General features: G+C 35.2%; 1 protein-coding gene across 2 annotated transcripts in view; it reads right to left on the bottom strand.

The window, feature by feature from the left end:
* The window catches only part of LOC135211702 (arrestin domain-containing protein 2-like), a 362,806-nt gene that overhangs the window by 22,554 nt on the left and 319,168 nt on the right, over positions 1-21,084 (bottom strand). For both annotated transcript variants that reach the window (XM_064244950.1, XM_064244951.1), the window contains 2 exons: positions 8,554-8,649; positions 5,251-5,430 (listed from right to left, as the gene is read on the bottom strand). In XM_064244950.1, coding sequence (XP_064101020.1) covers positions 5,251-5,430; positions 8,554-8,649 — 276 coding nt within the window. The remainder of the gene's footprint in view (positions 1-5,250; positions 5,431-8,553; positions 8,650-21,084) is intronic.

Here is a 21,084-nt window from a genome sequence, read left to right as displayed (position 1 = left end):
TGAGGCAATAAAGCAGCATACCTACGAAGAAATAAATTACGATATGACAACAGAAAAGCAAATCCCGAAGAGGCTCTACCCAGATCTACACAATGACGGGAAAGAGGAAAAAATAGACAAGAAAGACAAAATCTGCAACCTTTTGAAAAGAGGGAATTGCAGATTTGGAGAAAGATGTTACTACAAACATCCTAAGATATGTCAAAACTATGAAATATATGGTAAATGTGCATACTTAGATGGATATGGGGATGATTGCAGAGATCTGCATCCAAAATATGTAAAAACCTAAAAGAAGGAAAAGGATGTAAGTTCGACAAAAAATGCAAATATATGCACCCTGTAGCCATGAATCATAATCAAATAAATAACCAACCAAGTAATAAAATCCAAAATAAGAAAGAAACAAATAAAGATAGAAATCAAGAATATCAGGTAAAAGAGAAAAGCAAACCACCACCAATGAGATATGCAGAGGTGTCAGCAAAAATTTCAAAGCATCAGCTCCGAAATTCTACTCAAGAGATAATAACTGTATTTATTATGCAAGAGGATATTGCAGAAACGGAGAAAATTGCAGATTCCGACACAAAATGAATAATTATGATGAAGGAAGATCAAATATTATGGAAAAGTTGGATTTTTTAATGTCAGAATTTCTGGAAATGAAAAAAAGAACAACATACCAGAACAGGAAAGAGACATGGGAAAATCCTTATTACTACCAGTATTAAATGAAGGAGAAAACACGCAAACCATCATAGTGATGAATGCGCAGGGTTTAGTTACGAGTAACTCAAAAAGAAAAATAGAGTACTTAGAAGAACTAACCCAAAATGAAAAGAAAATAGATATAATGAATATAAGTGAAACCTGGTATTCCCAAGAGACTGGGAATGATGATCAAATAAAAGGGTTCCAAACTTATAGATCAGATAGAAAAAATAGGAATCAAGGGGGAACCGCAATATATGGGAAAGACAAAAAACAAGGAAAAATATATGAGAAATATAGTAACTCAGAATGTGAACTAATAGCGGTAGAATTTGAATCTGAAAAATTCGATGAACATAGTAATATATAGACCTCCTAATACTAAAGAGTTTGACTTAATAATTGAAAAATTGGATGATATATGTAGAAATCACAAGGACTGGACTATTCTCCTATCTGGTGACTTTAACTTTCCTTTCGTAGAATGGAAAGAACGAATAGGAGATTGTGGTTGTACTTATACATATAAAAAAGAGAGTAATAGTAGTGCAGAAGATAAGAGGCAATTTGAAAAGCTATTAGATATGCTACTAGAATACAACATTCAACAAATAAATCACCTGCCAACAAGAAAGGAAAATACTTTAGACCTAGTATTTGTGAACGAGATGAATTATGTTAAAGAAATAATAGTTTATAATGCGAGTATTTCAGACCATAATGTCATAGAATTAACAGTTCATTCCAAAGCAAGTGAAAATAGAGATAAGCAAGAAATGAAAATGTGGGAAGGATATGGAAAATACAACTTCTACAGTAAAAATATAAAATGGTCAAAAATTAATGAAGAATTAAACAAAGATTGGGATAACATTTTCGTAAGTGATGACATAAGGGTAAATACGGAGATATTATATAAAATATTGGAGAAAATAGTGGAAAAATATATACCGAAGAAGAAAAGTAAACATCATTCATGCATACCAAGAGACAGAAGGATCTTGTTCCAGAAAATCAGAAAGTGGAAAAAAGGTCTTGCAAAAGAAAAAAATGCATGGAAAGTTATAGAACTAAAAAGTAAGATAGAAAATGCAGAACAAAAGATTATACAATCAAAAGAAAATGAAAAACGGGACTTGGAAGAAAAAACCCTATTAAATATCAAGCAAAACCCCAAACTATTATACTCATATGCGAAGAAGATGAATAAAAGAAGAATAGAAATAGGCCCTCTGAGAATTGAAGGGAGATTAACGAATGAAAAAAAGGAAATTTGCAACATACTGGCAGAACGATATAAGAGAGAATTCACCTCTAGAATAGATAATGAAGATAATGATATAGAAGTAAGGGAAGAAAATAGTGAATATTTAGCTGACATAGAAATTAATGAAGCTGATATTGTGCAGGCAATTAATGAAATTAAAAATGGAGCTGCTGCAGGGCCGGATGGAGTCCCTGCTATTTTGTTAAAGAAAGTAGTTCATTCTATCGCAAAGCCACTTGCAATATTATTAAGACAAAGTGTAGATACAGGCAAGATTTATGATGAGCACAAATTAGCATATATCACCCCTACTTTCAAAAGTGGATCAAGACTAGAGGCAAGTAATTATAGGCCTGTGAGTCTAACATCACATATTATGAAAGTGTATGAAAGGGTAATGAAGAAAAATATTATGAAACATTTAATAAAAAATAATTTGTTTAATATAGGACAACACGGTTTCGTACCCGGAAAAAGTACACAAACCCAACTGTTAGTCCACCGTGAGAACATATTCAAAAATATGAAAAGCGGAAATGAAACAGATGTGGTTTATTTAGACTTTGCAAAAGCTTTTGACAAAGTAGACCATAATATATTAGCAAAGAAAATTAGAAAACACAATATCGTAGATAAAGTAGGAAGATGGTTAAAAGAATTTTTACACAACAGAAAACAGATAGTTATTGCAAACGATGAGAAATCGGATGAAACCAAGGTAATATCCGGTGTGCCACAAGGTACGGTGCTAGCTGCAATATTGTTTGTTATTATGATTGAAGACATAGACAGTAATGTTAAGGATTCGGTAGTGAGTAGTTTCACTGATGACACAAGAATAAGTAGAGAAATTACTTGTGATGAAAATAGGAACGCTCTACAAAGAGACCTTAACAAAGTATATGATTGGGCAGAGGTAAATAGGATGGTATTTAACTCTGATAAATTTGAATCAATAAATTATGGAGACAGAGAAGGAAAGCTATATGCATATAGGGGACCTAATAATGAGACAATCACAAATAAGGAAGCAGTTAAAGACCTTGGTGTGATGATGAATAGGAACATGTTATGCAATGATCAAATAGCAATTCTGTTGGCAAAATGTAAAGCAAAAATGGGAATGTTGTTACGGCACTTCAAAACAAGAAAAGCTGAACACATGATTATGCTTTATAAAACATATGTTCGTAGTCCACTTGAATATTGCAATATGATATGGTACCCACACTATCAAAAGGATATTGCACAAATAGAGAGTGTACAAAGGTCCTTTACAGCTAGAATAGAAGAAGTTAAGGACCTAGACTACTGGGAAAGACTACAATCCTTAAAATTATATAGTCTAGAAAGGAGAAGAGAACGCTACATGATAATTCAGGCATGGAAACAGATAGAAGGAATAACAGAAAATATCATGGAACTAAAAATATCAGAAAGAGCAAGCAGAGGTAGATTAATAGTGCCCAAAACTATACCAGGAAAAATAAGGAAAGCACACAGGACATTAATCCACTATGCACCAGCATCGATAATGCAGCGTCTATTCAATACGTTGCCAGCTCATCTGAGGAATATATCAGGAGTGAGCGTAGATGTGTTTAAGAATAAGCTCGACAAATATCTAAACTGCATCCCAGACCATCCAAGATTGGAAGATGCAAAATATACCGGAAGATGTACTAGCAACTCTCTGGTAGACATTAGAGGCGCCTCACACTGAGGGACCTGGGGCAACCCGAACGAACTGTAAGGTCTGTAAGGTAAGGTCTCTCTCTCTCTCTCTCTATCTCTCTATATATATATATATAATAATATTAATAAATATTATATAATAAATATATATATATATATATATATATATATATATATATATATATATATATATATATAAAATACGCTTAAAAATAAATGACTAAACACACTACCTGTAAATTTTTTTAAACTAAAATGGCGAAGTCACTGATTTAAAAAAAAAAGGAAAAAAAACCTCAGTGAGGGAGCAAAATTGAATTGAATCATTTTTACGTCCATCCACAAACAAGCGTCCAATTACGGCTACCACTATTTTTCGAAATTCTTAAAACGTTACCATCGATAATCTTTTTTCGTTCGTCTGTCTCACATGACACTACTCTGCGAATAGAAATATAAATGTATTTATAATGAATGAATAATCAAAATGCAAATTTGAAGACCGTTCAATATCCCGACAACTGAAATTAGGATTAAATAAAGACACGAAGACTTATTGAAGTGAATTGAATATAAAGAATTCGGGCCAGAGGTCAAGCAACGAGACCTATGAGGTCATTCAGCGTTGGAACGGAAATTGACAGTAGTAGGGTTGAAAGGTGTAACAGGAGGAAAACCTCAAAGCAGTTGGAAGTGAGTGGAAAGTAAGATAGAAGAAATAGAGAAAAGAGAATATAAAATGAGGTAGACGATGCAATATCCTGAAAACTGAAATTACGATTTTAAATAAAAGACTTACATAATGAACAACTAAGTAAAACGAACAGATATTTGACAGGACAACTGATAAAGGATACCCGAAACTACTATTGAATATAAATATCTCAATAATGAATAACTTTCTAAAATGTCCTGCTATCTGAAGGCCTTACAATAATATCCTGATATTCAGGAGGAACACTGAAATGAAATGTTTCACACAGAACTTATTAACCACCATTTATTTCATTAACATAATGTCAAAGTGTAATACGTTCTGCATTCCCTTCGGTTACGTCAGTAAATCAATAATCTCATCAATATTCACACGCTTACAGTATAAGTTAGTTATCTTCCAGTCTGACAGTTAAACTTCAAGTATAATAAAATAATAATAAGTATGCTAAATTATGTTTGAAAAACAAAGGACACTGTTATAGATTCTATAAGACAGTCTTTTACACACACACACACACTCTCTCTCTCTCTCTCTCTCTCTCTCTCTCTCTCTCTCTCTCTCTCTCTCTTACACTTTCTATCCCCCCATTTTTCTCTTTGGCTTACACTTTCTTTCCCACCACCTCCTCTCTCTCTCTCTCTCTCTCTCTCTCTTACACTTTCTTTCCCCCCATTTCTCTCTTTGGCTTACACTTTCTTTCCTACCACCTCTCTCTCTCTCTCTCTCTCTCTGATTTACACTCTGTGTCTGTGTGTGTGATTTACACTTGCTTTTCACACTTTCATTTCCCCCCGCCTCTCTCTCTCTCTCTCTCTCTCTCTCTCTCTCTCTCTCTCTGACTCCCGTTCCAACTCACCTGCATGAGTTTGAGTTTGAGTTTGATCTCCTCCTCGGACTGATTGTCAATGTCAGCCTTGAGTTTGATGCTCTCCCCGCAGACGTAGGCCGTCCTCTCGAGCTGAGTTCGAAGGGAGACGGGACCTCGCTTGCAACATAAGCAGCACAAGGCTCTCTTGTCGTGGCCGACCATCGGTTTCTGGAAGGTGAAATATATACACTCAAAGGTAACCACTTGGTTTCGGCGATACCCGAAGTCAATTCAGGTTTCTGGGAGGGAGGATACTCGACATCAATAATGGGTTTTGGATGGAAAGATACTTGGCAATAATAATGGGTTTTGGATGGAATACTCGACATTTATAATGGGTTTTGGATGGAAAGATACTCGACATTTATAATGGGGTTTGAATGGAAAGATACTCGACATTAATAATGGGTTTTGGATGAAAGCTAAATCGACAAGATTTATAATGGGGTGTTTGATGGAAAGATACTCGATTTCATAAGAATGTAGTGGGTTTTGGATGAAAAGATATGGAAAGATATTCTTCATCAATAATGGGTTTTAGATGGAAAGATAGAAAGATATTCTTCATCAATAATGGGTTTTGGATGGAAAGATATGGAAAGATACTCGCCATTAATAATGGGTTTTTGGATGGAATAATACTCGACATTAATAATGGGTTTTGGATGGAAAGATATTTGAATTAATAATAGGTTTTTAATGGATATATATACTCGACATCAATAATGGGTTTTGCAAGTTAGATAATGTGTTTTGCATGGAATGATATTGGAAATAAAAAGTGACTTTTGTATGGAAGTATACTCAAAAATTAATAATGGGTTTTGGATGGAAAGATACTCGACATGAATAATGGGTTCTGGTTGGAATGATATTCGACAATACCCATGCAATTTTGGTATGAGAAAGATACTCGACATGCATGACTGGTTTAGGGTGAAAATTTATTCGACATTGAGAATGGTTTCTGAATGGAAACTACTCGACATTAATGATGATTTCGACAAAAATAGATTCACTTAAAACTGATAAGAGTTTCTGTATGGAAATAATCGGCCTCAAACGTGACAAGCAGGTTCATGCAAAGAAAAACTGATGATAGCTTTCTATGAAAAATCTGCAGAAAACAAATAGACTTAAATTGAGTATTCATATAAGTAATACACCCTAGTCAGAAAATCACAGCCCTAATAATAGGTTCCTTTGTTGGAAAATGAATAAAAATTAAGATTTGTTCTGGAAGTAGGTAATACCATCAAAGGGGTAAGGGAAAATGATGAAATATTTAATGTTGGAATATGAGTTTGTGCAAATATGCATTGGATGCAAAATGAATTTAGCAAATGAATTTAACATCTGAAACTTCATCGCAAGTGAAAAAGTGTTCTTGTTAGGAAAAAATTCCAATTGTAAATTTGGTTTCCGAGAGAAAATGTAAATGCAATAAATGGACAATTCAGATCTTTAATAAGAGGTAACTGAACGGGAGCCAAGAAGTTTTACAGTACAAATGAATAGAAAGAAACTTTTTGTAGTTGAGTTGAAAACAGAATTTAGGCCAAAGGCCAAGCACTGGGACCTATGAAGTCATTCAGCGCTGAAATGGAAGTTGACAGTGAAAGGTTTGAAAGGTGTAACAGGAGGAAAACCTCAGAGCAGTTGCAGTATGAATCAAATAGTAGTAGAGAGTGGAAAGTAAGGTGGAAGAAAGAGAATATGAAAGGAGGTACAGTAATAGGAACGAAAGGGGTTGCAGTTCGGGGCCGAAGGCACGCTACAAAGAACCTTAGTTAATGCCTACAGTGCACCGCATGAGGTCTTCTGACGGCATTACCCCACTACGTGGGAATCTATTTGTATCCATTGCAGTTGGTAACGGATACCAGATGGAGTGGCACTGAATTTGAAAAAAATAAATGAAAATCCTTTGAGGATATCTGCTCTGCTCCCCAGGCTTCCGATGGAGTCTTTGTCTCTGAGGCGGAATCATCAGAGAAATAATGGAGTAAAAGTTTCTTTTTTTATATATAAATTTATATTCTTCCCCATTAAAGGAACTTCTGTGAGTGTATTGTCTCTCTACGAATTCGTTCTGAATGCTTAAAATGAAAATGATTTCTTTAGGCTCATGCTTATCTGTAAGATCATTTCTGTATTGCTTAGGGGCTAATATTGTCTGTAATGAGAAATAATCATTATTTAGCAGACTGCACTGAACAGCATGGATTACTTTTGATATAAATGTCAGACACCACAGGTATTCTGAACATTTGACCCATACGACGGGCAGCCATGATCTAAATCGGTAGCAATACCCAGTGATATATACATTCAGTGTTTCATGAGCCGTGCTAAGTAAAATATGCCTCTCCATAAATGTCCAACTTAAAATAAATGATTGGGAAGAAGTGCCTGGGACTGAAATCTTTGGAGATCTACGGGCTGGGAAGGGTGTAGGTGTAGAGATGAGGAGAAAGAGCGAGGTGGAGAGGTATATTAGAATTCAAATATAAAATTCAGGTCCAAAGGCGCCAGTCACTGGGACCTATGACGTCATTCAGCGCTGCTGAAAATAAATGTGTTTTTGTTGGTTTGTTTGTTTGTTTGTATGGTGTTTTATAGGTTGCATGGAACCAGCGGTTATTCAGCAACGGGACCACGTCGAGGGTGAACTTGTGTCACCAGAAATACACATCTCTGTCTCCTCAATGGAATGCCCGAGAATTGAACTCGCGACCACCGAGGTGGCAAGCCAAGACCATACCGACCACGCAACTGAAGCGCTGAAAATAAATGTGGAAACAATTGACAGGATAGGGTGGAAAGTAAGATGGAAGAGAGAGAATATGAAAGGAGGTATAGTAAAAGGAAATGCAAGAGGTAGCAGCTAATGGCCGAAGGGACGCCGCAAAGAACCTTGAGTATTGCCTATGGTGCATCGCGTGAGGTACACCGATGGCACTACTCCCCCTAAGGGGAAGAGGGGCGTATAAGTATAAACTTGTGCGTGTATATGCTTTAGAAATGCTTCGCTTCGATGATTCTTAGGTTAATTTGTTGTGTATTAAGTAGCTATACTTCACTTTTCAATAACGAAAACCTTAGATAAACCTTCAGCAGCCTTTCTTGCCTACAGTGAGGCCTTGAGGGGCACTGATGACACTATCTCCTACAGCACAGTAAAACCTGCTCCTAGTGATAAGTGGAGCACACGATGCATCCTCGGATGGACTAACAAGTCTTTGAGACATCCTGATCCTCGTAACTCTTTGTAACGAGGGCATTGCTTACCAGATACTGTTCATCCATGCAGTCGATGTGTGGACCAATGATCGTGAAGTACTTCATCCCCTGAGGCGGTGACGCATAAGGGATATCAACTGTGACCTGAAACAGAAAAAATAAATAAATCAATCAATCAATCAACAAATCTGTCTCACACGTTCTCTTATGAGTATTATTTCCCTTGATTGGTTAAATAAAGTTACGGTTATGAAAGCCGTAGATCTTAACAAATAATGGTTCATGAGAGAGAGAGAGAGAGAGAGAGAGAGAGAGAAGAGAGAGAGAGAGAGAGAATTGTTCACATTTTTGCCTTCGTAGTTTCTGATTTAAGCATTCGACAATCATGTATCGAAATGAGTGATTGTAAATTCACCTCTGAAACACGCACCAGGAAAATCTATACTAACCGTATAATTTTAAGTTATGAAATGGACTGATTAAGTTATATCTCTCAAGAAAACTCGTTCATTCCAATCAACTGACTGATTAATTTCTACGACAAGACAGCTCCCGTTAATTTCGATTGCGCAGAAATAATTCCCCACACCAGACACCACAAAAAAAAAAAAAAAAAAAAACAAAGAAAAAAATTACGGGCAAAACGCATAGCATAGCATTTGGTATTTTGATTGGTCTCCCAGCGGACCTCACAACCTTCCTCCCCTCCTCCTACCCCGAACCCCCACGTCCCCCCATTCGAATCTAGTTTAGCTCCAGTAAAAGGATCTCAATCAGGACCACTCTGATTAATCTCTGGTAGCAGCCGAAGGAAAGAGGATTTCGCCTTCGATCTGATAAGGGCTGACGGCTGGGTTCCTTGATGACTGGTCCGAATGGAGATGAGGTAATGAGCAGGAAGGAGATAAGGAGATGAAGCTAGATTTTGTTTATTCTGCTTCCAAGGCGAAATTCATAATCCCATATACCATTTCGTTTCCTAAAACATTCACCCCGTTTGTGAGCCGTCAACAACTACGCTTATATCAAAATAGGCAAAGTTATCCTCGTGTTTGTCATCTAGATTTATTTGTTATTTACCCTCTGTAGCTATGGAATCTGTCGCTGAAACCCTCCACTGGGATTTTCTGTCATCTTTATCATAATATGTATTAAATTCTAGTGCATGCCACATAAAACTTTTTTCACCCCATTACTTCCAAACTTATTAAATGACTGTATCCTATATATATATATATATATATATATATATATATATATATATATATATATATATATATATATATCTATATATATATATATATATATATATATATATATCTATAGATATATATATATATATATATATATATATATATATATCTATATCATAGATACATATATATATAATAATTATTATAGTAGTATATATATAAGATATAAATATATATATATATATATATATATCAGAAGATAATAGATAGATATCTATTTGTAACCATACACAACATTATAGATAGTTATTATATCTATATATTATATTATATATATATATGTATATATTTAATTCTTAGGACACACATATATATAGATAAGATTAATATATTACATATATATAATATATATATATATATAATATATTATTTCAATATATATATATGTATATATATATATAATATATATATATATAGGATATATATATTCTTATATACACATAGAGATAGATATATCTATAGAGATATATATTTAATATCTATAGAGTTATAATATAAAGTATCTTAGAGAGACACTATATATATATATATATATATATTAATATTATATAGATATATATATATAGTATATATATTTATTATAATTTATATACATACACACATATAGATATTCTATATATCCTATATAGATATATATTATTATATACGTATATAATAGTTATTTCTTAGGACACAAACGATATAATCTATATATATAGTATAATACATTATATATAAATATATACGAGATATATATATACATATATATATATATATGTATATAGTATATATATATATATATATATATATATATATATATATATATATATATATTATATATATATATACATATATATAAATGTGTGCGTGTCTGCTCATAAAATCTCCCAAGATTTTAGTGCCTACAAGCAACAAAACCTGGGCATAAGAGCACCCACTCCCAAACAAAAGGTTCTGTCTCGTTCGCTCTTCTGCCAGCAAAGGCTCCTGCTAATATTTAAAATTAAGTCACAGAAACTTGTTCTAACCAGAGACGCTCATTCCGTAATCTGAAAGGTCTTCCATATCCATAAAAAAGGAGAACATTCAGCCATGACTGGAATATGTGTTGGCGAGAGAAAGAAAGCAGGGCAACAAAATATTTACTTGGGACGAAAAATCGTATAAGGAGATAGAAATATTGCACACATTGATATCCCACAAATTCATTGCACGAAAAACCTCAGTTCATCTCCCTTCGATAAAATTATCTTTCCAAAGAAACCATCTTAAATTTTCTTGTTTTTATCCGTTTATTTTTCTCTCACTCGCTAACGTATTTTCGTGTCGGCTTCCTGGTCTCTATTAATTTGAATTTAGTTTTTAGTTTACTTCCTTTGGTGGCCTCATTTTTTATGAAGTTCTTCATTTTGTAACTTTAATGAGTGCGATAATTCTAACTATTTTAATTTTGGCTTGACATCTATTTTCATTTTTTTCTTTATTACTAAACCACTGTGATAAAACGTTCCTGTTAAAATTTTCATTTCTCCTTCATTATTCTCAGTTCTTGTTGTTTGCTTTACGTTGCATGGAACCAGTGGTTATTCAGCAACGGGACCAACGGCTTTACGTGACTTCCGAACCACGTCGAGAGTGAACTTCTATCACCAGAAATACACATCCCTAATGTGTATTTCAATGGAATGCCAGAGCATCGAACTCGCGGCCACCGAGGCGGCAGGTCAAGACCATACCGATCACGCCACTGTATATTCCCAGTTCGTCCTCTGATAACTTCGGCGATTAGGCCCGACTCGAAGCAGAGATGATAAAATCGACTTCCGTTTTCGGGAAGCGAGGGAGGAACTTTCGTTCGTATTTTTCAAACACCGAAATCCCGAGCTGTCACTAACTTGTAAGTCAACAAAGGTTCCATTAACGGTGGCTTCATCTTTATGACAAGAGAATTCCGGGTGGCGCAGCGAAGCAAGACTTCCAAGAACCTCGCGTTCATATGCAAATGGAAGAAGGCCTTTGACCGGGAGTTTTCTATTCTCGGTAATTCCCGTGAATATGGTCATCCCTTATTTATGATTGGGTACGACAATAAGAAGATTGATTAACTGACTGACTTACGGTTACTAAAATGACGTCACAGCATCACACAAGAACAAATGACGTAATTTTGGTGTAATACTAAAAATGACGTCGATACAACTCACAGGGACAAATGACGTAATGTTGGTGTAATGCTAAAAATGACGTCACTACGACATAGGATCAAAGGACGCAATTTTGGTGTAATGCTAAAATGACGTCACTACAGCACAAAGGCACAAATGACCTAATTTTGGTGTAGTACTAAAAATGACGTCACTAAACATACATGAACAAATGACGTAATTTTGGTGTAATACTAAAAATGACGTCACTGCAACACAGGAATAAATGACGTTATTTTGGTGTAATACTAAAAATAACATCACTACAACACACAGGAACAAATGACGTAATTTTGGTGTAATAGTGAAAATGACATCAATACTACAACACAAAGGAACAAATGACGTAATTTTGGTGTAAATCAAAATCAAGACTTGGACGAAAATGTGTCGTTTTCACGGCTACTATCTAGTTGCCTGTATCTTATTTAAACTGAAAAGAATATTTTGGAATGAAAAGCCTTATTATTTCCGAATACTTTGTCTTTCTGCTTGCCTTTGTGCTCTGTCTACGAGCAACGTACATTTTTTCTTTTCGTGCCAATTACGTCATCACTTGGATGAAATTAGAAATGTCGACTGAGGAATACATTTCTCTGTTTGTTTTCCATTTCGTTAATCTACTCGGGAGTCTCCCCCACTCTCAGGTCGGCCAACAATTTACATAGAGAGAGAGAGAGAGAGAGAGAGAGAGAGAGAGAGAGAGAGAGAAGAGAGAGGACAATTTTTTCATCCAATAACTTTGTCGAGACGACAAATTCGAGATACGCAAAACAGACCATGGACACTGATGCATCATATACATATAAATGAATAAATGTATCAACAATTATATTAATAAATAAATCTTGGTATTGTCACTTCGGTTAAGGTTTGATGAAGATGCTCCATTTAAGCAAAGATGTTACGAAATGACATAATAAATAACAATGAAAGCCGAATGTTATCTCTATAAGAATTAAGGGGTGTAAAATTATCATAACGTAACTGCATCATTGCACGAATAACGTAAAAAAATATGTAATAGTTGAAACATGATGAAAAATCCAAAAGGACGAACATATAAAATTATTTTTTATTAATACCACAGGTTTCTGATATCAAAGCTTCTGGTAAAATAGAACGAAAAATTAAGTATGAAAATCAAAAGGTAGCCTGATTGGCATTTGCACTGATTTCCATTTAAATGAGTTGTTAACTAGCAAAAAAAAAAAAAAAAAAAAAAAGAAAGAAAGAAAAAGTAGTTACCGCCTAGTCTTACTGGAAGAGAATTATCAAAAGTTAGCCGCATTTTATTTTCATTTTAACAGCGAACCTAACTTCACAAGAAGTTGCCTTCGACTTATCTGGAAAACAGCGTTAAAATTAGTTACTTCTTCCATTGAGATGCAAATGCGATGTCATACATTAAGTTTTCTAGCAATATTTCTTTGTTTGTTTGTATGGTGTGTTTACGTTGCATGGAGCCAGTGGTTATTCAGCAACGTGACTTCCGAACCACGTCGAGAGTGAACTTCTATTACCAGAAATACACATCTCTCACCCCTCAATGGAATGCCCGAGAATCGAAATCGCGGCCACCGAGGTAGCACGCCAACAGCATGCCAACCACGCCGAGTAGCTTATTTTTTTTCTAGCAATGATTTCTTTCAGGACCACAAAAAGAGGAGAAATATTACATATTCATACGAATCTAATAATAGAATGACTCTAATGAGAAGAGGATGTGCTATTATGCTTATCATGACCATATTCATTTCTTTTCATAATGCCTAGATAACGAAAAAAAAAAACAATTTTAAGACCACAGCTCCTTGGCTCGTGTAGCTGAAATGATAAATGGAACTGCCCAGACTGACTTTAACTGTGCTGTTCTTTCGTATTACTGATGATGGTCGTCTCTGTCCTCTTGTGAGATTGTGTGTGTGTGCTTATATAACCTCCTTAAGCAGGATTTGTGTGGTCATTTGGGAGCTAGGAGCCTTGAGACACACATTATCTCGTTGAAACGTTTTTTTTCTCTCTTTTTACTTTCATAACTACCTTGATTTCTTACATAAAAACACATACATATATATACACATATAGCATTTACGTAAGTATAATATATGAATACATATATATACATATACACAATCACGTATATACGTATATTACATTTAGAAAAATCCGCTAGACTATAATGGCCCAGATGTAAGCCACACTTTAAGTCAGTAAAAATTAAATATATTCCGAACAGGAGAGATGTGACGGTTAACAATATCTTATATTGCTCTATCTTTAGCGTTTTACCACATCATTCCCAGTTCAGTACCTTTTAACAAAACATTTTTGATAATCTAGTGATGCAACAACTACTGACACAATACTCCTCCACTCCCTCAAAATAAAGAGAGGACAATCATACGGAGAGGATTAATAACCTTAATGGCCTCTGACGGGAAAGAGAAAGAAAAATGGCAACTTTGTAGCGAAGTTTTGAGAAGAAATCTTTGTCCTCCACTATTTCTTTGAAGGGAGGATGTTTATTTTTTTCTTGTTTCTTTTTTTCAAAATCAATGTCTTTATTTCAGTGACAAATTGTGTAGCCACTAAAGCGGTCACATATGCATTAGTAATTGCTTAGTGATATATCCCAGCCTAATGTACGGTAATGTACGCAATTTTGCCCCATTTAATCATTACCAGAATCGTACCGGACCGTAGTTTGGAAAAATGACCGTACCGTAAATCCGTACCGTACATATAGACTAAATATCAACCGTAATGTACCGTAATGTCAGCCTTGGTGACAACAGACAGTGATTGATTGTTCGATCTAAAAGCCATTTCCAATAGTCAAGATACGCATAGCGGTTATGAGAGTAGATCCAATACATTAGCAGATTTCACAACCTAAATCCAAGCCAACCTTGGGGTAGAAGATATCGAGGAACCAATTAAAAGCTACAGTTAATTATGTATAATGGTTAACTTGAGTCATACCAGACTTAGAATGCTTAGATATTTATTCAAAGGTTATCCACCACGTTAACGACGACGCTGAATCCACAAGACAATAAATAAAAAAAGCTTTGTTTCTCTATTTTTAGTTATTTGTAACTCCCCGTCCATTATCCTGATTACTGAAACTTGAGGTTGATATAAAAATACATCTTCATATGCTTAGCATACATATACATTTAACATACGAACACTAATAGACAACATGGAAAACGATTGGTAGAAGGATTACCAGTTCAATGGACATTTATAAAACAAGGCGTGATTCAGCCTCCAGCTTACTCGCGACTTGGTGCAAGATTTTCTCCTCATGCATAAAAGTTGTAAACATTATATTCCTAACTTTTAACACAAAACGTGCTAAAATCTAAGGCCAAATACAGCATTATTCCACCACCAAAATTTAAAATAAATATGCTATATTTTATCAGAAATAATTTTTCTGTAATGTTTAGCATACACATTATTTATTTTGTACATGTTCATTCTAATAAATAAATCATAAATATCATATCCTGAAATCCCAGTATCTTTAACTCAACGCAAAACACCTTTTTCAGACCTTTTTAGGCTCTTCCATCGACCTTTCATAACTCTCCCAAACAAGAACAACAACAACAACAACAACAACAACAAAATGGTTTGTAGGCTTACTCCTCGAGTAAGCGAGATTCCTCAAAAAGTCACTTTTAGATTGAATAATTCTTAAAGAAACATTTATTACAGTGGAACTCTTTAAACATGTCAATTTAATTATTACTATAAGCGTAAATGAAGGCAAATAATCATGAACGGGGCGTGCACGGAGATGGGGGAAAGGGCGGGGGGGGGGGGGGGGGGTGGTGGTGGCTGCTGGCTTGGGAGATTCTTGAGCCCCGGCCCTGTTTCTTCTTCATAGCTGAACTGTCCGTTTTTGTCAGAAATAATAATTTAATTGAATCACATTATACAATGGAAAAAGGTCATGTTAAAGGAATTGATGCGGATGAATTTGCTTTCTGTAATAAAATGTATTGAATTTAATGGATTTAAAGACTGTCTCATTATCCTTTAACATATCTTGTTTTTTATGTTTATCAATTATATAAAAATATACATTATATATTATTACATAACTGTAGCATACAAAACATGGAAGATTTCACTTTCAAAAACTTAGGGAGTTTCCTTTTTCCACTGGAGCCCCCCACACCCCCGCCCCCTCTCGGAAAGTCTGCTCACGCCCCTGATCACCAAATAAAACGAAATAGAAAATCACTACACCATCCAGGCCCCAATTCTCTTATCGCCTTTGCATCAGACTCAAAATTAATTATACATTCTGCCGTCAGCCCACAAGGTAATGCCGGGTGCTATTATTAAGATAATCTCCAACCTCGATTAACAGGGGCCCTTATGCATAGTCCTAGTGGGCGGAAAACCTACGTTTGAAATCCTGACTAATTGCCAGATGATTGTTTATGGGAATGGGATATAGGAGTGAGGATGGGTATATTCCTTTAAAATATATTAATGGAGCTTACGAGTAGCATTCCTTGATTAACAGTTTAAAACGTCACAAATGTATATGTGTACACACACACACACACACACACACACACACATATATATATATATATATATATTATATATATATATATATATATATATATATATATATATATATATATATATATATATATATATATATATATATATATATATATATAGTATATATGTAAGTGTTTACATAATAAAAATATGGAATGTTAGTCCATATATATAAAAGATTGCTTGCAGGAATGTGATCAGACTAGAGACGCTAAAGATGACGTATACAATAAGTATGTAGGCTAAGATAACATGCCGTCACCTGTAGTCATTCAATTGTTTATAAACATTAGTCCAAGCTCCCTGCTTGAGACAACTACCTCGACCTATAATTCAAACGGCCTACGTGATCTCAAGCGTGTCTCATTTTGATTGTGTGTTCGTATGAAACTATGTCATTTGTATGTATGTTCATATGTTCGAACTACTGTCTGTTCCTTCATAACTTGTAACAGAGATGGTAGACAAGCAGAAGAGAGTTAGCTATCGTCATTAGAAGACCTGTACCTCTTTACCTAAGCTTTATCATGTAGAGGAATAGGATTAGCCATCATCATTGGCAGAAGCGATCAAGCTATCGTTATTAGAAGACTTGTACAATCATATCTGATCTTCACCATGTAAACTTCAGAAGAATATATAATTTTTTATACTTAGTGTTTTCTACAAGAACCTCACCGAACCATGAGTTTAACACATCGTCGTAAAGATAATACCGACTTCGTAAGTGATCTACAAAACCCCAGACACTCCATTGAAGATGGAAGTGCAATACCAACCGACTTAGCGTATAGATTATCGCTAGTCTAACATTACCTCATAGGGCGCCTTATCATACAAGGCACAAGCCTAATATTGGTGGCCAGCGTACCAGAAGAACTCTACAACGTCCTACGAAGAAAAAACCAGAATAATAAATCATGTATCATAAGAAGTCAACGACGACGGAAGCAGCAGATTCTTCAAGCAACCTAGTATCATCGTTAGTGAGCGACTTCAGAAAACAATAAGAACTTTTCAACGACGACGAAAGCAACAGATTCTTCAAGCAACTTAGTATCATCGTTAGTGAATAACTTCAAGAAACAAAACCGACGTGTCCTTTTCCTACGGCAACGGAAGCTTCGTCTCTCATTAGAATCATTCAAGAAAACATCGTTAGTGAGCGTTTCCGGCACTGCAAGAAACAAACCGAACGCGTCTGCAGCATCGGATCTTTCAAGGGCTCGAATCATCGAAACAACGCGCACGGGGGAAACTGAAGCCAAACCAGATCATCCGCTAAATAGAGAAGGAGGACCAAGGCCGTGTGTCGTTATCGGAACACCATGACTTCCCACAAAAGCAAGCTAAGTACAATTTTTATTCTTTGGAGTAACTTTGAGTGTTTCCTTTGCAGGTCGAATTTCGTTATTCCTGTGGCTGAAGTTACGAGACATTCTTAATCTTACTTTTTTACAGAAATTATCTACATCATTGAGATTTCGCTACTGCGAGTTTTTTTATCTTTGAGTGTCTGTTTCCAGAAGTTCTACTGAAATATCATAATCATATACTATGTTAATTTTATCATTTTGGGTGATTATTAATCCCTTACGTAACAAATCATATTAAACAGTGAATATGCGTTTACGCAGTGGACGTCTGTATTTATACAGATGCATGGATAGGGTCGTTAAGCACCGTAGTGATTAGAAAACACACAAAAAACAAGTGGAACACCCGTACAAATCTATATAAATTAGAGGTAACACTATTTCGGGTCATGACAATAAATGCTCCTTTGCAAAGTCCCGATCGCAGTTTTAGCCTTGAGTTTTTTGAGTTATATAAAATATCGAACCTCAATGACTCAACTTAACTTTTAAAATATGGCTGGATTGCAAGGAATAACATGTCTGTAAAAAACTTTCATCAGGCTAAATGCGCTGACCAGGATCCCTCACTATTTCAAATTTTAGCAAAGAATGAAGTACAAACAGTTAATATTGAATGCAGTAGTGATAACTTGTCTTATTAGTAATCGCTCAGTTCCTAATAGTTCGTCATTCATTAGCTGCTATACGTAACCAGCAACATAATGCTAAAAACACACAATACGTTGCCGATGGTAATAAAGAGAAGGATCCTAATTATTACAAAAAGAAATAGAGAAACAGTAGCCGTTCAGAATCAAACAAGCAAACTCTGTGACTGTGTCACCCTAGTCAAGCGGTCAAGGTTAGTCAGATCTGCCGAAGTGTTCAAAGCATAGCAAATTCCACACAATAAGCGACTCTAGCAGAGTGGGGAAAAGCGATGTTGGTTCATACATCCCAAATACCTTTTTAAAATTAAAAAGGAATTTCCCTATGCATCACACGACAGTATCAAGTAATCAGAGCAGGTTCTAGTAATTTTAATACATTAAGTTATAATAAATACTGGTGGATTAAGCCCAACTGTACGCGCCGTAAAAATTAGAATATCTTGTTTTATTCCTTTAGTAAACGTAATATCCTGTATTTACGGACTCACCGTCTGTTGTTCGAACTTCCCTAATGAGAAGTCCGGATAAGCGAGCGTTTACAGATACCTCTATAGTTATAAAAAACATTGATCTGTATCTAGTGTAATTGTAAGATTCATCTAGGGTATACAAAATATTAACTTACATTCTGCAAAATAAGGCGTGTTTATCAAAGGGAAATCCTATAAACCTTCAAACATATTAAAATCCGTTTGAACAAAAATGAGACAGTTAATCAAATAATAACTTATATAAAGGAACTATACATTTGTCTCATAAATCGTACATTGTTCAAATGACCCAACAGAATTCTCCCACAACCGCAGTCGCACTTTGCACGCAAAATCTCGAGAAGCATGCACCCTCGAAAGTCTTAGTGCGTGTAAAAAGACTTTGCTGGGAAATGAAATTTTAATCCTTCCCGACACTCTGAAATATAACGATTTCCGCGAACAAAGCCCTAAAAGTATACATATCGTGGATACGGAAGTTATAAATATCGCATTTTTTATTGTTGCTAATTTTTAATCACGCCCAACCAGTCGTGGATGAATCTCTCTGATAATCTATCTAAAGTAATATCCGTAAAGTCATTCAAGCAGAGGTGATTCAGCAGAAATTTTTTTTATCTTTTACCTGAATACCAGGAAGTTTCTCCACTGGCGAGTGATCTCTGGAAAAAAACGGATGTAATTTAACACAAAACACGGTTTAAGGACAAACATAAAGCTATTTACGTACCTTCGTATAGATTCTCAATGAAATTTCAAAATAGAGATAAATGACGAAGTTGAAAAATGTTAGTAATAGGAGTCATTAGGAAATCAAATAAGCCCATATAATTTTTCCTCAAACGTCATGCCATAAAAGATCGGACTTGGCGTATCTGCGTAGATTTCTGTCGCTTAAACAAGGAAACGACTCCCGATAGTTTCCAGTGCCATGTAGCGACGACATCTTACCTCTGTTAGGTTAGAATAAATTTTTCACCAGCTTGGACTTACTTAAAAGCTTTTACCAGATACCATTACCTAAGTGATTGTACCTCATACTCCGTTTTCAGCACACTCAGGGGACATTATCAATTTTTTACGTATGCCTCCGGCTTACGTTGCGCCCCAATTACAATATAGTGTTTGGAGACTTTTAGGGGATAACCTACATGCCTATATGGATGATCTTGTAATCTTTTCTAATACCTTAGAAGTACATTCACATAAAGTAGAGCTAGTGCTACAGAGACAAAGACAAATAATCTCAGAGTAAAATATCTAAATGTGAGTTTTTTTAAAACCGAACATGTTTATCTAGGTTTTATGTGTCTGGTCAAGGTCTTAAAAGTAGTCCATGGTAAGGTGTCGGCTATTCATAACTTCCGGTACCTATTAACGTAAAAAGGGGATACAGCACTTTTGCGCTGTAGTGGGTATTACAATCGTATGCAAATATGTAACTCTTCAATCATGACAGCTCCTTTAACAGATCTTACGAAGAAGAGCGTAGATTTATTATGGTCTGAAAAGCATCAACAGGCGTTCGATATCTTAAAAGCGGAATAATGCAGCTTACCTAACTTAAAAATCCCTGATTTAAATAAGGAATTTTTTTTTATTGCAACAGACGCCTCAGACCAAGGGGTAAGAGGGGTACTACTTCAGTAATATGATAAACAGTTCTTTCCTATAGCTTTTTATTCACGTAAACTAAAGCCCTCTGAAAGTAAATATACAGTATAGGCAAGGAAGGGCTAGGTATCTTTAACTCACTAGTACATCTTAAGTTCATAATCTATGGCTATCCTGATAAAGTCCTTACTGAACATGAGTCCTTTACCGAGTTTTTCAAAGGCTTTAATCACAGTCCAAAGGGAACTCGGTGACAAATGATCATTCAGGTCTTTGGAGCCAAGATAAGATATCTACCTGGGAAAGCAATTGTCATAGCTGACGCATTATCCCGAAAATCCTGCACCATACTGCAAAGAACCATTAATTAGACTAAAAAATATAGAAACATCCGTGCCTATTGTTAAAACCGTATC

This window comes from Macrobrachium nipponense, chromosome 4 (genome assembly GCF_015104395.2).
Source record: "Macrobrachium nipponense isolate FS-2020 chromosome 4, ASM1510439v2, whole genome shotgun sequence".
Taxonomy (NCBI): domain Eukaryota; kingdom Metazoa; phylum Arthropoda; class Malacostraca; order Decapoda; family Palaemonidae; genus Macrobrachium; species Macrobrachium nipponense.
Note: the sequence above shows the minus strand (reverse complement) of the source record. Positions and strands in the feature narration are given on the sequence as shown.